This window comes from Lepisosteus oculatus, chromosome 2 (assembly GCF_040954835.1).
Source record: "Lepisosteus oculatus isolate fLepOcu1 chromosome 2, fLepOcu1.hap2, whole genome shotgun sequence".
Classification (NCBI taxonomy): domain Eukaryota; kingdom Metazoa; phylum Chordata; class Actinopteri; order Semionotiformes; family Lepisosteidae; genus Lepisosteus; species Lepisosteus oculatus.
In genome coordinates, this window is record NC_090697.1 from 77,472,123 (window position 1) to 77,490,703 (window position 18,581).

An 18,581-nucleotide genomic window follows, 5' to 3' on the forward strand; every position below is an offset into this window, starting at 1 on the left:
GCTCCAGAAGAGCTGGTCACTGGCTCATGACCAGAATGACCATCTCCTATAAAACAGCAGGTCCAGAGCTGTTCCTGCCTTGTCTGAGAATATTGTATCTGTATCCTGACTGCAACCCACTCAAGCACTGCTGGAAACCCGAATAAGCACTTTCATATTCCATACGCAAGGAGAATGATAAAATATCTAAAGAAACATGTAGCATCTCATTCAAGTCTTATTTGGAGAGGGAGACTTTTTAACAAAGCTTATTTTTCAGGTAGTTTATTCTTTTCAAAAGAATAATCCAGGACAGATCTTAATTTAATAGAAGCTGAGCCATTTGGAAAAATAGCGTCTGCTTGAATTACATTTTTGTTATGACTTAGGTCTATATATTTTTTTTGCCATTCAGTAACTGCACATGACTATCCAAGTGCATGTACTAGTAAAAGAGAGGTTATTTCACAGAACAAAGTATAAATGCACCGTAATAACTTACCGAATCGAGTCTACTGTGCGTGTTGTTATCAAAGCAGGAATTCCAAAGCCTGGGAAAGGTGATCAATGTGCAAATTGATTCAGAATTAGAACGTGCTTAATATGAAAGCTCAGAGGTCGAGGTTGATAAACTTTTTTTTAATTCTGGTCTCAAGCATGCTGTGCCAGGAAAAGCAGGACTCGAAAAGCGGCTGGGAATCAACTGGAATCCCGGGCAACCCACCATCCTAGATATCCTAACCAGAAGGGACTCCATTAAAAAGTCACAACACGACTGCAAAGTAAACCCAGTTTAAGAAGGAAACTCCAACTCCTCCCACAAAGCATGAGACAACAGGGCTGTGTCTCCTCGTCTCGATCTGGATCACGAGAGTATTTCCAGTTTGACAAGACGGGCCGCGGCAGACTCCCCTGGAGGTCGATGTAGAAACCTCGGCTTGGACCACGTCCAGGCCACAGACCACAGACCACAGCTCCGATTCAGACAGTGAGAAATAATCAGCTCAGCCAAGAAATCACAGAGCCAAAGACACAGGAGAAACAACCACTCACCCTCAACCCGGGCTGCTTCTTCGAGCAAAACGAACTCTGCAGAGGCGTACCAACAGAAGAGCAGACTCCCAGAACGACTCCCTAACCCTAACCCGTGACATCGGGTCCACGGAGCTCAGCTTGCTCTCAGAGGGCAAGTCTCTGCTTGGCCGAGCCTCTCAAGAGCCCTAAGGGCAGGCAGGGTGTTGGAGGAGGTCCTGGCCATTGGCCAGGCGATGACCCCAACACCCCAGTAGTGTTTATAAAGCAATCAGTAATCACAGCAGAGGTCTCCACTACCCCTGCAGCCAGGGCACACAGAAAGGAAAACGAGAACATGCAGCATTTTTCTGCAACAGAATTATACAATAGATTTTTATTTACAACTTTTTTTTTACAAAATGCATAATTTTAAAATAAAAAAACATGATGCTTTTCAAAAATGGAGTACACTTCAGATCGACAACATTTCTGAATACTCGGGGGTCACATCCTTGCAAAATTGTAGCACTGAGCTCTATGCTTTGTGGATAAAGTACAACCAAGATGGCAGACGGACACTGAGATGTCACCGCAGCAATGCTCAGGGTAAAACAAGGTAGGAGCAGCAGAAAGGGGGTCCACAATTTTGCGTCTGAACACAGAATTTACAGGCTGTTAAATGGAACCCTTACAATAAACACTGTCAAGTCTGGACAGGCTGAAACACGTTAAAGATAAAGGATTACAATAACCTTATGTGGTGATTTTCTCAATCACTTAAAACTAGAACTACAAAAGGCATGCAACTCTCTTTTCAGTGGGGCACACAGAAATTGAATTCGCAACCCACCTCCTGTCAGTCCACGACCCTCACCAGGACGAGCAGAATGACCTTGAATGGGTGGATGCCATGCTTTTTCCTAGAAAAGGATAAAACACCCTTTTCTAACCTGGTTTGCTGCACGCTGACTGGAAAAGGAATATTAGACTGTTTTGGTGGGGGAGGAGGTACTGTAAATGTTCTTTTGATTAATTTAATGCTGTTGAAAATGAAAGTGATATTTTAAAGCAGAAGAGAAGAAAAGCAGCTTTTCCAGATGTTAAAGTAAACTAAAGATGCATATTTTATACTCAAGACAGTGCTTGTCCGATTTCGTCATCTGGTAGTATTTTAATGTCACAAAAGACAATCAAGGTTCTGGGCCTCCTCCCACATCCAAGATCCTACATCTTCCAAAAAGTGAGTTTGAGATCCATCTAAGCAGTGCTCCACTGCCAAACAATACTCTTGTAACTGGTTTAAGATTACATAAGAAGCACAAAAAGCAATTAATAAAAAAAAACTAAAATGATTACTTTCTCAAAAATTAAAAACATTTAAAGCATATAGATGGATTAATTCACATTTCACAGCTGCTATCCTTGAGGAAATGGAATTTACCAAAACCAACCAACATACAAAAAAAAAACATTTCAAAAGAAAGTACTTTCTCCCTCCCGAACAGTCTGGATCGCGTTTTGAAAAAAGCTTTCAGAAAACACCTGCGGAGACGCTCGTGTGACGGCTGAAGCCAGCGGTGAAGAGATCATGCAAAACCGCAGCGAGCTGTGCTCTGCCTGAAAAAGCGACCTGCTCAGCTACAGTGCAGGCCAGAGCAGGAACAGACACGCCCTCCAGCTTCAGCAGGAGGCACGCCACAGTGTTCCACTGCCAAAGAAACGGACCATGGGCCTCCACTTGAGACAGCTCCCCGAGAGGTCTTCCCCATCACACAGACGGGAGACAGGGAAATTCAGGCCAGGGCTAAAGTTCTGGCCAGAACATTTCCAAGATTTCCTAGGTGGTAGGGAGAGCCGGCCTTGAGAGAATAGAGTAAGAAACTCCGACGGAACCAGAGTTTAGAATACAACGGTGCTGGATCCAAGACTGATCCCCGAATCCACAACTGTTCATATACATGAAAAAACCGTATACGCTGCACACTGTGCTTGACCAACCAGCCTGCAATAAAGTAACTTTTTCATGCCCTTACAAAGAAACATTCTATATGCTCTACAACCAATTTACAGCACCTAGATCTCAATATTTCAGAAAAACGAATACAAACATTCAAGTAAACGTTTCCAGGAATCAAACTTAGCGGAAGTTATTTGGCACAATCCCTTTAAATGTCTCCAACTATTTTAAAATTTCTCTTTTAAAAAACGGTTTAAGAAGACAAGACGGAAGCCCTATTTTTCCCAACGGACATAAAAACATTAAGACACCATTTCTGGCAAGTTTTTTTCTCTCCAGTTTTGCTGGAAAACACTCTGCACGCTCCTCAAGGTACCTAGCATCAAATGAAACATCACTCTTTATGCATGCACGTTTGTGGGAAAGCTAGAGCAGTTTTAAATAGGGTTTAAATGATTTTGGCATGAGCTGGATGAATTGATGACTGATCGACACACCAGAGCAGTGCCGACTGTGGCCCCAGCACTGGCCCCCTTAGCGAGAAAGCTGGTAACTCAGGCGATGATGCACTTCACTGATGAAATGTCAGGGCTGGTGAAAGACAAAGAAAAACAAAAGGAACCAACGGAACTGGCAGACCAAGAGATCACCGCCTTGGTGACATGGGCGTATTGGAGGGTGGACCCGTCTGCAGCGGAGCCAGGTGCTCTATAGCTGTGACGTCCCCTGGTGATCGCCAGTGAGCACAGAGGTGCAGAGAGACAAGCTGCTGTGCACAACCGACCGACGAGGGATGGTCTGGGGCAGGAGGGTGGAGTCCTGTTGCAACTAGACCTGTTGTAACAGATGGCAACCTGACTGCACAGGGCTACACAGCTCAAATTCTGGGATCACTTGCTGCCTTTTCCGCCGATGTGAGGGCACTCCAGCAGGACAACACAGGGCCTCTCTCACGTAAGGATGCTCTGCTTGCTCTTCCTCGAGCATCAGTACAATGAGCTGAGACAAGGTGCGGCACTCAGGGCCCTGTGCTCCAGCACATGCTTGTCCCGGCCCTGGGAAAGGGTGGGATTCCATCCCCTTCCGACAGCATCCGCAACCTGGTGCGGAGCACGAGGCACAGATGTGCTGCTTGGGTTATCTCCAAGGGTGGCCACACACACTCCTAGCCTTGGACTTCCACAGCCGACCTGTTCATAGGTGTGTCTACATCACGTCTGTTAAAAAAATCTACCAGTGCACCTGCTACAAAAAAAGACAATCCACTTTGTAGCAACAATGAATTCACTGCTGTTATGAGTGATGTTTTTTTATTCTCAGTATACACCTATCTAAAACAAATCTTAACTAATGGGCTATACATAAAACTGTACGCACACTGCCAGATGTAAACATATCCCAGCGAGACAGGGACAAAATTCACCACATAACATGAGCAGCAGTTTAAAACCCCTATTTGATCAGAGGTAGGGATAAACCTGCAGAGTACTGTAAGTCTAATCAGACACAGGAGTGTTAAAATTGAGGGAGATGCTTAAAGGGAAAGCAGCGAGTTAACACCCTCTCACCTCAAGCCCTACACCGCTGTACAACTGTTACATTTTCTGAACTGTCCCTGGATTAAAAACGTCCATGACAAACTAAGGAAGGTAATGAGGTAACATCCAAGATAGGCTCACTAGGAGACTTGCACAGAAGGGGATTAAGAGGGCTAACTGTCAACTTTTTCTTCTGCTCCTGTGCGGCACAGAAGCCCCACAGTACACTCACAATACCGAGTGACCACGTTCGTGATTTATTTTTTTAGGATATCAGCAGCCCGGTTTTTAAGAAATGTTTCTGTCCTGCAAAGATATCCAGTCACCCGACCTGGTGCAGAACGACACAGATGTGCAAAGCAAGCCCACCGTGCAGTCTGCACTACTAACAACAACACTGCTGCCACCCTGTCTCACAGTTAACTCGTTCAGTCATCATAACCACAAATCACTAGGATGAATGAGTGATCAGCAAACACAAACGGGCACAGCTGACTAAGTACTGTTTACCAGACAGGGTTTGTTCTAAAATCTTTGAATTACTATTTCAAACAACAGGGGAGATGCGTGAGTTAGTACCCGCATATACACAACGGCACCAGACTGACAAACAGATGAGCTTCACATACACGGGCACACAGGAGTAACTACCAGTGAGGCACAAGATCTTGCTTTCACAGCTTCTGTACTCAACGCCAGAGACACTGCCTTGGCCAGCTGTGTAGTTTTCTCCCACCACCTCCTTGAAGAGAGTCCTCATCATCAGATACATGACCTGCTCTCCCAAAACAAGGCTCTTTTGGGTTCATTCTCAGAACTTAATTTTTGGTTGAGAAAACCATTATTTGCAGATAGGCTGATTTCATACAGCCTCATCATAAGAGCAATATATTCAAAAACAAGGACTAACACTTCTTCAAAGCAGTCTTTCTAAGCTTGCCAGAGAGGTTATTAACTTACAGCAAGGATTTACCCAAGAAGCTTAGTGTTGGTGAGCAGCCCACATTTGCTGCAGAGTGATTCTCTGCTGCTAGTGCCACTTGGATTATCGTTGTCCCTGGCACCAACTTCTCCATCAAGGCCAGCTTCTGCTCAGAATGAGGTGGCACACACAGGAACCAAAGCAAAGTCATCACTGTGCCCACTGATTTTGCAGTGTGCTCTGAGACGCGTGCGGCACCGATATCTTTCCCCACATCACATCCTGTTGTTCAGACACCTGAATACATACCGTTGGCTCTGTAGCTGGCATGTTTGTAGGGGTTTTATCAGTGTTACCAGGGAAGACGATCAAAGAACAATCAATCCCTCAAAGGTATGCGTCACAAATGACTCCAACAGGTGTAACCTGCACCCCCTTAAGGAGAAATGAGACTTCAGTGGAGTGCCTCCCAGGTGTGATCAAGACAGCTGGTCCACATGTTTGTGTTAATGCACTTGTGGCAAAGAGTGCTCAGACCTCGATCTCCTGGTGCCTGATTGGCAGCTTGTGCAGTTTTAGTGTGACACACTGGCTTGCAAGCCCCTGCGATGTTCTGCAGGACAACAAAGAGACAAGGCCGCAGGTATGATCTTGCAGGCTGAGACCCTGTCACTAGCCTATCAGAAAACCTGCTCTACGCAGACTTGGCAAACGCCAGGACATGCAATGAAGAGAACAGTGAATGGTGGGAACATACAGATGTCAGCTCCTCCTTCTAGACTCTGTGAACTTTATTCACAACACATTTCTATTTATGATGTTACTACTTTCCCTTTGAACAGCTGAAGACTGCCTTAGCTAAAAAACAGTAGAGGTCTACTGGATAAATTACACAGTTACCAGCTTTAACAAACAAGCTTTTCATTGCATAAAGCCTTTCAAAGATGAAAAACTATGAAAAATAAAAAAATAAAGCCTATTTTCCAATGTACACTTTTACAAAAGAAGGTTCATTTCACTTAAACCCTGTTGAAGAGGAATGGTAGGACCCCCGTTCAGTTTTACAGGATTATTTCCCAGGAAATAAACAAACATATAAAAAGAGAACTGAGGCTAAAACAATAAAACAGGACAAACTGTACAAAGTGCGTCCTCCAATAAAATTTGGCTGCCTTTGAGAGAAGTCACCTCCGTCCTCCATTAAAATAAATACTTTCGACAGGTCTCCACCCCACACTTGCACTCCACTCGAACCCGCTTCTTGGGCGATCCAGTCATCCCAGCCAGGCCGAAATTGGAATCCATTTTGGTGCTTTCAGCATCCACAGGATCAACTGCAAACATGTGAAGAATCATGAATTACATTTCCAAGAAAAAAAAAACAGCTCGAACACGCAAATTGATTCAAAGCAGAAACATGGACAGCTTTTCCTGTATTAATCTGAGGATCCAGGAAGAGGAGAGCAGTACGCGATTAGATCCTAAAGAGTGATGGAATATCTGTAGTTTAAGAACTACAGAACTGTGCTTTGATTGCACTGAAAGCAGATTAGCTGATACGGAAGAGCACTTCACTGCTGATTTAAGGCAGAAAGCCCTCACGAAATACAGAACTATCGGCCCAGGGTCTTTCTTGCACATTTAATCGAAAACGGTAATTATATTGAAATGTTCAATCTATAAAAATTGAATTTTTATTTTTTTGGGATCAGTGATGCAGCCAGAGGGAATAGATATGTCCAGATGTTCAAAGAGGAAGGCAGAATGAACCGATGCTCCCACTGTCTTGGCCCGTCACTGTCACGGAGAGAGAGGGCGGCTACAGAGGACTCCATTACATGCTGGCAGGCAGCTGGGAAGCACAAAGGTGAACTGCCCAAACAAATGAGCCGCCCGCGACCACATAAAGCACGTCTGACAGCGCAGACGCCGAATTTAGACTTTCTGAAAACCACCGCAGACCGCGTGCGCTGGAGCCCTCTCGGCCACAGCCACGTTCTGGGGGGAAGGCACTGCCGCCTGGCCCCAGGGTTACAGGAGAAGCGCTGCCGGCCGCCCTTACTCTGCATGTTGTAGTCAAAGGTCAGCTCCTCCCCTGGCCGGATCGTGCGCGTCGCGAAGAAGGCTATCCGGGGCAGGCGCTCGTCCAGGTTGTTGATGAACACGTTGTACACCTGCAGGTTGGGGTTACACTGCCAGGAGACAGAACACGACAGCCAGTCAGTCCTGGAGGGTCTCGGCCCGCTTGGAGCTCGCCCACCAGCCACAGGCTAACTGGTCAGCATGCAGGGCCCTACAGCTCTCGCTCTGCTATTCGTTATGTTTACAACTACTAAGAAAAACGGTTCATGTTTAGAGCCAGGCGGCTTCTGCTTCACTACAGCTTTACTACTATGTCAGGGCGAACAGCCTACATACAGGCTGATGTAACAGATAGTAAAAGAGTCAAATACAGTTCTTAATCATTTCCGAGTACAGCCCGAAAAACTCCCAAAATCCCATTTGTTCCAAGAAGTGCGCATGCAAGATACCCATGAGGTATGAAAACATTATCTCTTTCATAGTTTCACTTTCATAGTTGCTCTATGATGTGGATATTCTCAGTTAATATTCCAAAGCACTCTTTCCAATCTGCATGACAGTCTTTTCTTCCTAAACCACCTCAATACAGAACTGCCAGCTGTTAATAAAAGCAGCCCCCAACTAGGTCACTTGGACTAGAATTGACAAGCGAGAGCTGTGCGTACTTTCCCCACAAAACATGAACATTCAACCCACTTGTGACTGAAAAACTCACTGCGCACAGCAGAGCTCATCCTGACCAGGAGAAGGCAAAACATTGCATCTCACAGGCGTTTGGCAAGTCTCAAACTGACACCACCCAGACAGCTCCGACACCCAGAGCCACTGCAGACTGGGAACCCCCATCAGGGAACGGCACTGTCAGACTCAGACTCCAGGTTTGGTTTGGCTAGTTAAGGCAGCTTGGGCCCACAGAGGCCCCCGCCACTCACGCTGTGGTTGACGAAGTGGGAGATGTTGCCATGGTGGGCTGCGTCGACAGTGTACACGTCTTCCACATAGTCCAGGTCGAAGAGGTAGGTGGCGCCCTGCCGGTCGTAGATGTGTCCCCTTCTCTCTGCCTCCTCGGACGTTATAATCTGAGACAGGAGGGACGGACCAGTTAACACTCAACACAAAGAGGAAGGCAAGTCTTGTACACATCATGACTGAAAGATGCATTCATCAGTTGATTTAGTCTATATGGATTAAATGGGTAATGTACCAATATCCATCCATTTCCTAATCATCCAGTTCAGGCTCATGGGAGAGCCGGAGCACATCCCTGCAAGCAACGGGCACAAGGTATGGTACACTCCGAACACCAGGGCCAGTCTTCCCAGAAGCCAATTAACCTATCAGCATGTTCTTGGACTGCGGTGCACCCGGAGGAAACCCACGTGAACACACAGACAGCACTGCGGTCCGGAACGGAGCCACACCAGGACCCCCTGCTCAGCAAGCCAGCACCACCGCCCCCAGAAGTATTCATTTTTTAAGATCTCCATGCTGAACTGCTGTAAAAGTGTGGCAAAGTGTTGGGAAACCAGAAGGTCTGGTTCACTATCATCACAGAAACCACCGAAGAATTCACAGAGCATTACATAACAGCTGCGCAAACCCATGGAAAACACGCATGCAAAGAGCGCCATCTGTGAATATCTGTGCAAAACCTGTGTTCATAAACGACAGGAGGCCACTCAGCGCATAAACGCCATGTAGTGGGTAGCAGCTAACGGATCTGAGAATCGCAATCGTTCATGTTTTCACTGGTGACCTCTGGTTCATGTTTCACTATTTATACCAGTACAATATACTCCAAAGCCCTTGCCTGAAACAGATCCCCAGTAATTTTCAGGGTTCAGGGCACAAGAGAGCCAGTCAGCGCAAGACCTTCCCTACAGCCTGTACCAAGTCAAAGCGATCTTGGCCCAAGCTGAACATATTCAAAATGAGGGTTTTTAAATCACCCAATTGCAAGATACCTTAATGATAAATTGTACACTTTTTACAAATTTTATATTTTCTTACATTTTACTATACACCTTAAAACTGCCTTTTTATTGCTTCCCTACATTATCAAGATATGCCAACTCGCATGCGGTCTGTATTTATTCAAGGAACTCTAAAGTACAGCAACTCTCTTGAATCTATGCTGTCTCTCCACTGGGATCTTACTGCCATTCAGGTAACCCTATATTTCTGGTGTAATTATTGTTTTCAGAGCCTTCCTTGTAGCAGATGTAAGACTTCATGGTTATTACTTTGATTGGGGTTTGTCCACCTTTTTATGGGCGAGTGCTATATGAACAGCTCTCCAGTCAACAGTCCAGTCTCCTGCCTTGAGTGACTTTCATTAACAATTAACATTGAGTGACGGTTAATTAACAGGATTAACAGGACCTGTCCTCAGTACTTCTAGCACCTGTAAAACTTCTGCTACTTTCATCCTACTGTGTAACATACTGTACATCTTTGCCTTTCCTTAGCCCAAGGTGTTATCCAGTTCTGCTTTGGGGAACACCTGAAGAAAAAATTCTCTGCCATCATCTGAATGTTCCCCACTTTTCTCAGGCACACACTTCACCTAACAGAGACCGTTTTTTTCCCATCTCATAAGACCATAAAAAGTTTGGGGATTCTGTCCGGTGCAGATCCCTGCCACACTGCGGTGAGTGCGGAGAGGGGCAGGGAGAGGATGTACCCAAGACAGCGGGAAGAGCAGCACTTCCCAGACGCCAGCCCTGGTGGACTGGGGGCCTCACAATTGCACATTCAGCAAGGCCTGACGCCGACGCTCAAGCAGAAGGTTCACTATTCTGCAGGTGCACAGCAAGAGAAACCTGGAAATTAAACTTCTTTCCTGCAGATGCTTATTTTCATATGCCAGGGATCCATCTTATTGAAAAACCGTTTTAGAGTCTATTACTGAAAGCCAAATACTGGCAGGGGGGAGGCAAACGATCTGGCAGGAGTGACAAGTTTCAAGACCCAGAGGAAGGCAAGGAGGTGGTGTCTGAGCTACATCAGCGTCACAGAGGGTTTTGTGTTCTGTATTGAACTCTTTACCAATGGGCCTCAGGTACTGCCGGCACACCCCTGCCTCCCCACCGCACAGCTCCGGAAATCTCTGCAGAGGCTTTCTTGCTACCGAACAGAGATGCCCGGGACAGCTACACAGCACACATCCTTCCAAACAGCAAGTCTGGCTGAGCCCTGTGCAACAGCAGCACCGAGGGTTCGAGAAACCGACGGGCTAATCTCTAAAGCTCTGGTCCCCGGGCCGCCCTTGGCGCCGTGCGAGCTGAGCTCACACCTAGGAGCAGGCAGAAGCACAAGCACCCCGCAGAGCAGGCTGCGCCGCCCCCCCCGCCGGACGTACCTCCCCCACGTACTCCATGACGAAGCTGTGCTTCCTGATGCGCTCCATGGTGCGCACGCCCCAGCCGCGCCCGTTGTCGGTCTTGAAGATGCACAGGTCGTACTGGATGCCCTTCTGCACCACGCGGTTGGGGCAGTCGGGCCCGCAGGAGCAGCGCGAGTTGCACTCGTAGATGGGCAGGCCGGCCCGCAGGCGCACCTGGCCCCGGTCGTTGTAGGCGAACTTGTGGAGGGAGGTGCCGGCGCAGCAGCCGTTCACGGGGCTGTTGAAGCAGTCGGCGCACTCGCAGCCCACCGCCACCTCGTTGAGCACGATCCCGTCCCCGACCTTGTAGTTGTTGATGTAGGTGAAGTCCCGGGGCGGCCCGTCCAGGTCCACCTCGTTGAGCACGAAGATGCGGCCCCGGTGCTGGCGCGTCTTGTTCAGGTCGGCCTCCCAGCGCTGCAGCCGCAGGCGCTGCTTGGCCTTCTGGGCCAGGAAGGAGGCCACGCTGTGGTCCAGCCGCTTGGGGCTGCGGCGCAGCTTCCGCCGGCGCAGCTCCCGCTGCATGTCCTCGCGGAACTGCTTGAGGATCTTCAGGCAGCGCAGGTTCCTGAGCGGCTCCCAGCTGTTCTCCGACTCCGGGTAGCCCTTCCACTTCACCAGGAAGAACTCCCGCTCCTGAGGCGGGGGAGACGAGGGGGAACAAGGCAATGAAGGGGGTCAGGTACGCACGGCTCTAGCACTGCGGCGGCCGGCTAGCCTGGCCCAGGGCAGCCTGCGCCAAGAGAAACGTTTAAGCGGGTTCGTAAAAACAGCCGCAGCAGCTAAGTTCCTCCTCCAAGAAGTTAAGAGAAGTAACAAACCTCAAAGAGCAAGACAAAACCCATCTGTGAAGCGTGAAACACACCTCCGTCGCCTATCGCGTGAGCCTGTGCTGTACAGAGGAAACCCTTGCGGTCAGTCTGTCAGCACTGCTGTGTGCACTGAAGCTGCACAAGATTGTCGCCTGCTCTTCTGGGAGGTATTTCCCCACAACAGGCAACAGTGGGATATTACTTGCTGCTTCTCTTTCAAGACAGCGTTGGATTACTGGCCTGTGGGGAGACACAGGCTACTCCAAAAGACCGGCTGAGAAGCTTCAGCTTTGATTCCATGTGCTGAAGTGCTTCTGGGACCTGACACAGGCAGGAACTTAAGTATTCAACTACTTAGAGGCATCACACCTTTTGGTAATCTATTCCAACAAATTCAGTTTCAGTCTATTTTAAGAAAAAGGTTTTCTACTTGTTATAAACTATGTCTAAAATCTTTAATAAATCAGCCTGCTAGCTTTCAGTGGTAACTTGCCAATATCTCTCAATTCTACAAATGCATAAATCCGGCATTTAATTCCCAGAGTGGGATCGGGCAGGTCAGGCCCTGGCGCTGGGCCCAGAGTGGGATCGGGCCCTTGTGTTGCACAGAGAACAATATATCGCCCTCCTGTACCCAGATTCCTCAGGGAGCAGCTGATTTCCTCTGCAATGGAAACGCAACCTCTAAGCGTGGGGAACGTCCTCTTCCCAAGCAAGAGAGGCAGACACCCAGCAACACCTTGTCTTACAGCTTTTAACAGTGGACCTGGAATCATTCTACCAGCAAAGCAACTCTACTTCCTAGAGGAACAGTTTCTTAAAAGCAGGCAATGGAGCAGGGGACTCCCTCAGCAGTTCCTCTGGAGGAAGCACGCATTTCAGCACCTGATTTAGGATTAGTGAAACTGCAATCAAATCCATCACTACTCATTGCTTTAGGTTATCCATCCCAGTGTGGAGAGAGAACTGAAAATGATGACACCACTGCAGAAGTCAAACCAAATGCATTACTACTGATAAACCCATTATTATTTTAGTTCAGGTGGGGAGCTGCATCACTATGCGTAGGCTGCAAAGGAACTAGTTAAGGTTTATTCCATGCTGAAGAGAAGAAAGGAAACAACGTTTCAGCCATGGAGTCTTCGGGTGTGACACCAGAAGAAGCATGGAATAAATTTTACTTGTTCCATTATTATTTTACTCACTATTATAACCTTGCTGACACATTTATCTAAAGCACTGTACGTAAAGCCATTTATGCAGCTGGGTATTTTACTCATACTGAGCAAAGCATCCGTTTCAGAGGTACAACAGCAGTGCTCCACCTGGGTTTCAAACCCACAACCCTTCAGTGTCGTCTCCCGGGGCTTGATCACTGCTCCACGCTGCTGCTGTCAGACTTGTGCACATGATCAGCGAGTGCCCTATAGCCTGGACAGCGCTAAAGCTCTCTCGTTAAAAAAGCAGCTGAAGTAAAAGCGTACCTTCTTACTCTTGATGAACTTAGCAATTGTGTCCAGCGTGCAGGTTCTGCCAATTTTTACCTGTTGAATGTTCTTCTGCGATATCTTTGGGAATAAAGATTCATTTATAGTCAAAGTGAAATCAGGCACTTTCTCCCAAAAGCACAGAGACGTAGCTCAAAGCAGGCTGCTGGCAGAGGGCTGGTTGAGAAGCTGGACTCACGCCTTGCAGGCAGGAGAGCATCAAGCAAAGGAGCCATTTTTAACCCTTCATCTGTCTTCTCAGCCACACGGCTAAGACCCATTCGCTCACAGTGCCACCATTTTCATCAGTTCCCACTTCACTATGGTTACACCCTCCTGTGGTGTGAACCTCCAGACTGACGTCTCTAATGATGAGCGACAGTGACTGGGTTAAATAAGGCAGGGCTGTTGGGACATTAGCAGTCACTCTCCAGCTCAGGGCAGGTCACGCAACAAGCAACACAATCAATCAACCCACATGGCAACCTCACAAAACATTATTATTATTAAACACTCACTCACACACAACACAAGCAAGACAGAAACTGACCCCAGAGCCAGACAGGGCCCGACTAAGGGAAAAACTACACACGTGTTCCTACAAACACACACTGCACATAACATCGGCCACTGTCACTAAGGGCACATACTTGGAGCTCTGAGCGAGTTCTGAATGCATTTCTCAATGTGCTTCAGAGCAGGCAGATGGTGGCATGTCAAAATTTTTTTTTTTTGCTCATTTCAAAGTTGTCCATCAGGATCTTAACATACACGTGGTGGAAAACAGGCCAAAGGATTAAACTTGATGTGTCATTGTTACCAACATGTAGACGTGGCATAAAAACGAAGGCAGTATTAACTGGTCCTCACAGTGTTCGCCTTATTTTATTGGGGTTTGTTTCCCCCCCCCAATCGGTCGCAATCACAGATCAGTGCATCCGCTCACAATTTATAAACGAGCTCATCGTCAAGAAATTAAACTGCGGGGAGAGCATGTCTGTCCTGTTCCTGGGTGACTAAAATAAAAATAAAACGGCACCAATGAGACCACAGTGCTGTTCCTGTTTAAAGGATCTAACAGGCTGTCCCCACTGGACACCATCACCAGCGCCTGCGCAAACAGCCCCCCCACTCCCACCCAATTCCCTGCTCCCGCTCTGCTTCCAGAGGCTGGGTTTGGCTCCCTGTCAGCTGCCGGGACACATGGGCCCGGAATCCGCTGCCCAGTTAAATCTGGAGTGGAGCGGGAACAGTACACCAAATATTCTTTGGAAACAAAATGCACAAAAAAAGCCAAAACAAATGACAGCTGTTAAGACATAAATGACAGTCTGCTCGACGGCCCCACCCTCAGAGAAAGGCGTGCAGCTGCTCCCGTCCGGGCCTCGAGCCCAGAGCGGTTCTGAGGGCTGAGCAGCGGACAGCCGAGAGCCAACTCCGGCCGCTGGGACGGCAGTGTCAGGAGGCAGGAGGGAGAGACCGTGCACACGTCCGTGCCAGCGCAGCAAGGGCTGGAGAGGGTCATGACCCCGACCCGCCAGCGCCCAGGGCAGAGACAGACCACCGCCAGCCAGGCCTCACCACCCCCCTGCGCGGGCACTCACCTTCGTTTTCCTGTAGTCGCACAGGTACTCCACCTCGAAGTCATTGAGGTTCTTCTTGGTGATGCCCAGCTCCTTGCAGGCCACCCTCTCTAGCCGGCACAGGGTCTGCAGCTGGCTCCACGAGGACTTGCACGCCACGCGGCACCCTGCGCACGAGCAAGGACAGCGGGTCAGCCCCCGGGCACCACACGCGCCCCTCCAGCTCGTCACGCCCTCCCCCGGGCGCCCCAAGACCACCGCCCTCTGCGCTGTGCCCTTCACAGCTGGCAGGACGTCTGAACGAGTGCAGAGCGATTTTCCACAAACCTGCGGAAGGAACACTCGGGGACTAATCAGCTGCCGGACTCCAGACGGTGATGCTCTGTAGGTGCAAACTCACCTTCATCAGAAACACAATTTAGACTCCTCACCGTGTGGTACTGTAGACACAGGGGTGATCTGCTCGCTAGAGTTATAGTTTAGGTTGTGAGAAATACTCGGAAAGATTAGTCAGAGCTTCCTTAAAGCCCCCTGAAACTCGGACTGTGTCTGCAGCCGAGGCAACCTTCCCTAGCAACCAAGACAGCACTGAGCTTTTATTCTGGGGGATAAAACAAGGGCTTCAAATCAGGAGAGCCGAGTCTGAGCCTTTCCCTGCCACACAACAACTCTGGGAAGATAATTTCTCCTGCCTGCACGACTCGAGCACCTTCGATCAACCACTGCGCTTATTTTCTCATTGCCAGCGCAGACACGGCGGCCCTGAGCATCAACAGAGAAGCCAAATCCAGGCATAAGTAGCACTGACCTGCGCCCCTGCGTCACCCACATCACGGTCACCGACTGGCCTCACCGCACCCGACGCCAAGGAAGCACCGGGGCCGAATCGCACACACCAGTATCTCATGCTTAGCAACACTGATGATCACGGACAACCAAGCTTATTTTTCCATTTTAAAAAGTGAGAGAGAACCTGAACACTCTACCACGCAATGTGGCGGTGTGCTTTACCCCGCTGAATATTTTATTCAGGAATGTCAGAAACTGCTGTTAGACTCAAGAGCAACCGAAGGTCTCAGCTGCCTTATCCCGCTCTGTTATGCGGCGGACAGCGGTGGGGTCCGGGCACGGTGAGGGATACGTGTGCCCCCTGTGCTGCAGCCAGTCAGCTGGGGCTCTTGTCGCCAGGAGCGGGGAGACGTTTCCTAACAGACCCCACCGGCGCCCGCGGCTTCACGGGCGACACCGAGCCCCGAGAGCTGCCGCACGACACAGCCCTCTGCTGCGGTCGGAGGCGCCACGGACCGGCCGAGCGCCGCGCACCCCCGTGTGGTCCCACAGCCCGGGGAGAGAGGCGAGGACGCGCGTCGGAGCCACCGGGACCGTCTCCGGACCGCAGACGGCCATCTGCAGAGCTCCTGCCCGGGCAACCGACTGCTCCCCCCACCGCGATGGGGGACCCGGGGAGGGGGGGCACCCCGCACGGCAGGCTGCCGGGGGTGGGGGGGTTCCCGGAAGGGCCCCGGGGTCCCCCGGCTCGCGCCCCTCCGGCCGGGGGTTTAAACGGATCCCCCCTGCCCCCCCCCAGAGCGAGCGCAGCGCCGCCCGGCCGCCCCTCCCGACAGGACCCGCCGGGTACACGGCCCGGCCCGGAGAGCCCCCGCCGAGCGGCGGCGAGCATCCGCCGCCTTTTTCGCGCAGGGGGCGACGCGAAAACTTTCTTACCTTTCAAATTTTCCGCCATCTTCTTCCCCGCCGCCAAAAATCTGCCTGCTTAGGCAGGGGCAGGGGGCGCACACGGCGGACGGCTCTCCGACTGGCTACAGCGCTCCACAAATGACACCCGGCGCAGCCAATGAGCGCCACCACTCCCCCCCCTAGGCACGTCCAGAGAGGGGCAAAAGCGATAGCGGACCGGAGCGATTGGAAAGCGAGTCTTTTGACTGAGCCGCGTCTTTTGACTGAGACCGCAGGCAGCGCTCGCTCACCAGTCACGCCGCCGAGCGCCCTCGCGAGCCGCCCTCCTATTGGCCAGGCCCGCAGAGGCGGGAGATCGCCGCTGCGCCGGGGTTAACGGTCAGGGATTTAAGCACACCGCCCCCAGCGATTGGCCGGCGCGGGCGTGAGTGGCGTCCACATCGAGCAATCGCCGTCAGGCGGGGGGAGGGGACAGGGCGGCGAGCGAGCGCCGTGATTGGCCAGGGGCACGCATGCCCAGGGACGGGGATCGCGCTGAGTTGTGGGTCTGGTGGTTGGTTTCAAATCAGCAGCGCGCTTCCGGTTTTATGGAAAGAATGTTACTGAGCTGCGCCGAGTCGTGTTTATCAATTGTCATACAAGGCTCGCTAATGTTTCTATTTTTAACCATTTGGGATGCCCTACGGTGTCTGTCAGTTAGACCGCATAGCGTAAATAATGGCTTTTTACTTAACTAGGTATTCTCTTACATTTGCCATTTATCATTGGAAGATTAATGTGAGCGAAAACCAATACCTCCAGCTCGACACATATTCTGTGTGCTCACATATCTCATCACTTTTCACCGTTAATAAAACTTCTGTCCTGCACCGTCAGTGACACCTCTGTGTGTCCGGAGCCGATTTCCTGTGTGAGTTTCGTGTTGGCGTTGGCCGCAAAGCACTGAAAGCAGTAAAGGTTTCGGTTTCCTTAAACGTGTGTGAGATACACGTAGCGTTGGTCACCCCGCTCAGTTTACCAAACACATACCTAATAGGAATCAAAGAGATTGTTTCAGTTTTATGTGGGTTGTTTCAAAGTCGTGTCACGGATTGGGTGACTCCTATAGGATTTACTTTTGCTTTGTAGACGACTATGCCACCTAACAATTCTAAAGGGTGCTAAGACCCTTCTCCTGCCACAAGTCCTGCTCGTCTCCCAGAATCCCCAGCGAATACACACAGACCAGCAACAGGCACTTCATTTCCTAGTGATCACAACAACTCTCACAGCACATTGTACAAAACCATAGCGTGATGGGGGTGGGAGGAGGCAGACCAGAGGCAAGCACACAATTTACACCTCAGTCACCCAACAAAAGTCCCCAGACACTGCAGTCCAGCTGTTCTGTCCTCTGTGTAGTTCCTTCGGTGATTCTCAGGCATCGTCTCCGGTCCTGGCAGTCCAGAACAACACGGCTCCCTCGTGCTCTCTCCCCACCTCGATTTCTCCGAGTCCAGGAGAAATTTAATAGTGTTTTTAATAGTGACGGCAGCCATAGTGCACCAGTGCTCTCACCTCACCCCAGCTCTCAGTGGGGAGGAGAGCAGAGTGATGAAGCCAGTTCGGAGATGGGGCTTATTAGGAGGCCATGATTGGGAAAGGCTAGGAGGGAATTTGTCCAGGACACTGGGGTAACAGCCCTACCCATTTCGAGAAACCCCCTCGGTTTAGTGTATTTATGCATCATTTTGCAGCTTTACCAGGTGGGATGCCATAGGAAGGATGTGAAGGATGGCCACTGCTGCAGCTGCAGTCCTGCTCGGGGTCACACGAGTCCGGACACCTCCAGACAGCGGATCAGTCGGGCGGAGGCCCAGGAAGTGGATCACAAGAAGAGCATCGTCGCCTTCAGTGAGACCTCTTGAAATCTTTCATAAAGTCTGCTACACGTGCCAACCACTTCCTGCACTAGGCAGAGATAAGCACTGGTGCTGAACCTCCAAAGCAAAACAGTTTCGATTCGCACCATCGCTGGCTCAGCCCAGCAGAAGGTAAGCGAAGTCTTGTTTTGTCCTCTTTTAGTTGCTTTTGCAGGTGGATTCCAAGTAGCTTGTTTTTCTAACCTCTGTAGAAGCCTTTCGC

At 49.9% G+C, this 18,581-nt stretch overlaps 1 protein-coding gene across 2 annotated transcripts; it reads right to left on the minus strand.

The window, feature by feature from the left end:
- Window positions 1-1,372: 1,372 nt before the first annotated feature.
- suv39h1b (SUV39H1 histone lysine methyltransferase b) lies at window positions 1,373-16,817 on the minus strand. Of its 2 annotated transcripts, XM_069184785.1 has the most exons (7): window positions 16,485-16,817; window positions 14,781-14,926; window positions 13,174-13,257; window positions 10,854-11,513; window positions 8,425-8,571; window positions 7,473-7,602; window positions 1,373-6,744 (listed from the first exon to the last, which is right to left on the minus strand). In XM_069184785.1, the coding sequence occupies exons 1-7, from the start codon at window positions 16,501-16,503 to the stop codon at window positions 6,611-6,613; spliced, it is 1,320 nt and encodes a 439-aa protein (XP_069040886.1). In that variant the 5' UTR covers window positions 16,504-16,817; the 3' UTR covers window positions 1,373-6,610. The 2 variants fall into 2 exon arrangements, with proteins under 2 accessions (XP_069040886.1, XP_069040890.1); XM_069184789.1 differs by lacking the exon at window positions 13,174-13,257 and having other exon boundaries at window positions 16,485-16,810.
- Window positions 16,818-18,581: the final 1,764 nt, after the last annotated feature.

Excerpts from the sequence above, each read along its gene's own strand:
- suv39h1b (XM_069184785.1), bottom strand. Across the intron at positions 13,258-14,780 it reads GCGACTACAGGAAAACGAAG|ATATCGCAGAAGAACATTCA; the intron begins GTGAGTGCCCGC and ends TTATTCCCAAAG. Across the intron at positions 8,572-10,853 it reads TCATGGAGTACGTGGGGGAG|ATTATAACGTCCGAGGAGGC; the intron begins GTACGTCCGGCG and ends CTCCTGTCTCAG.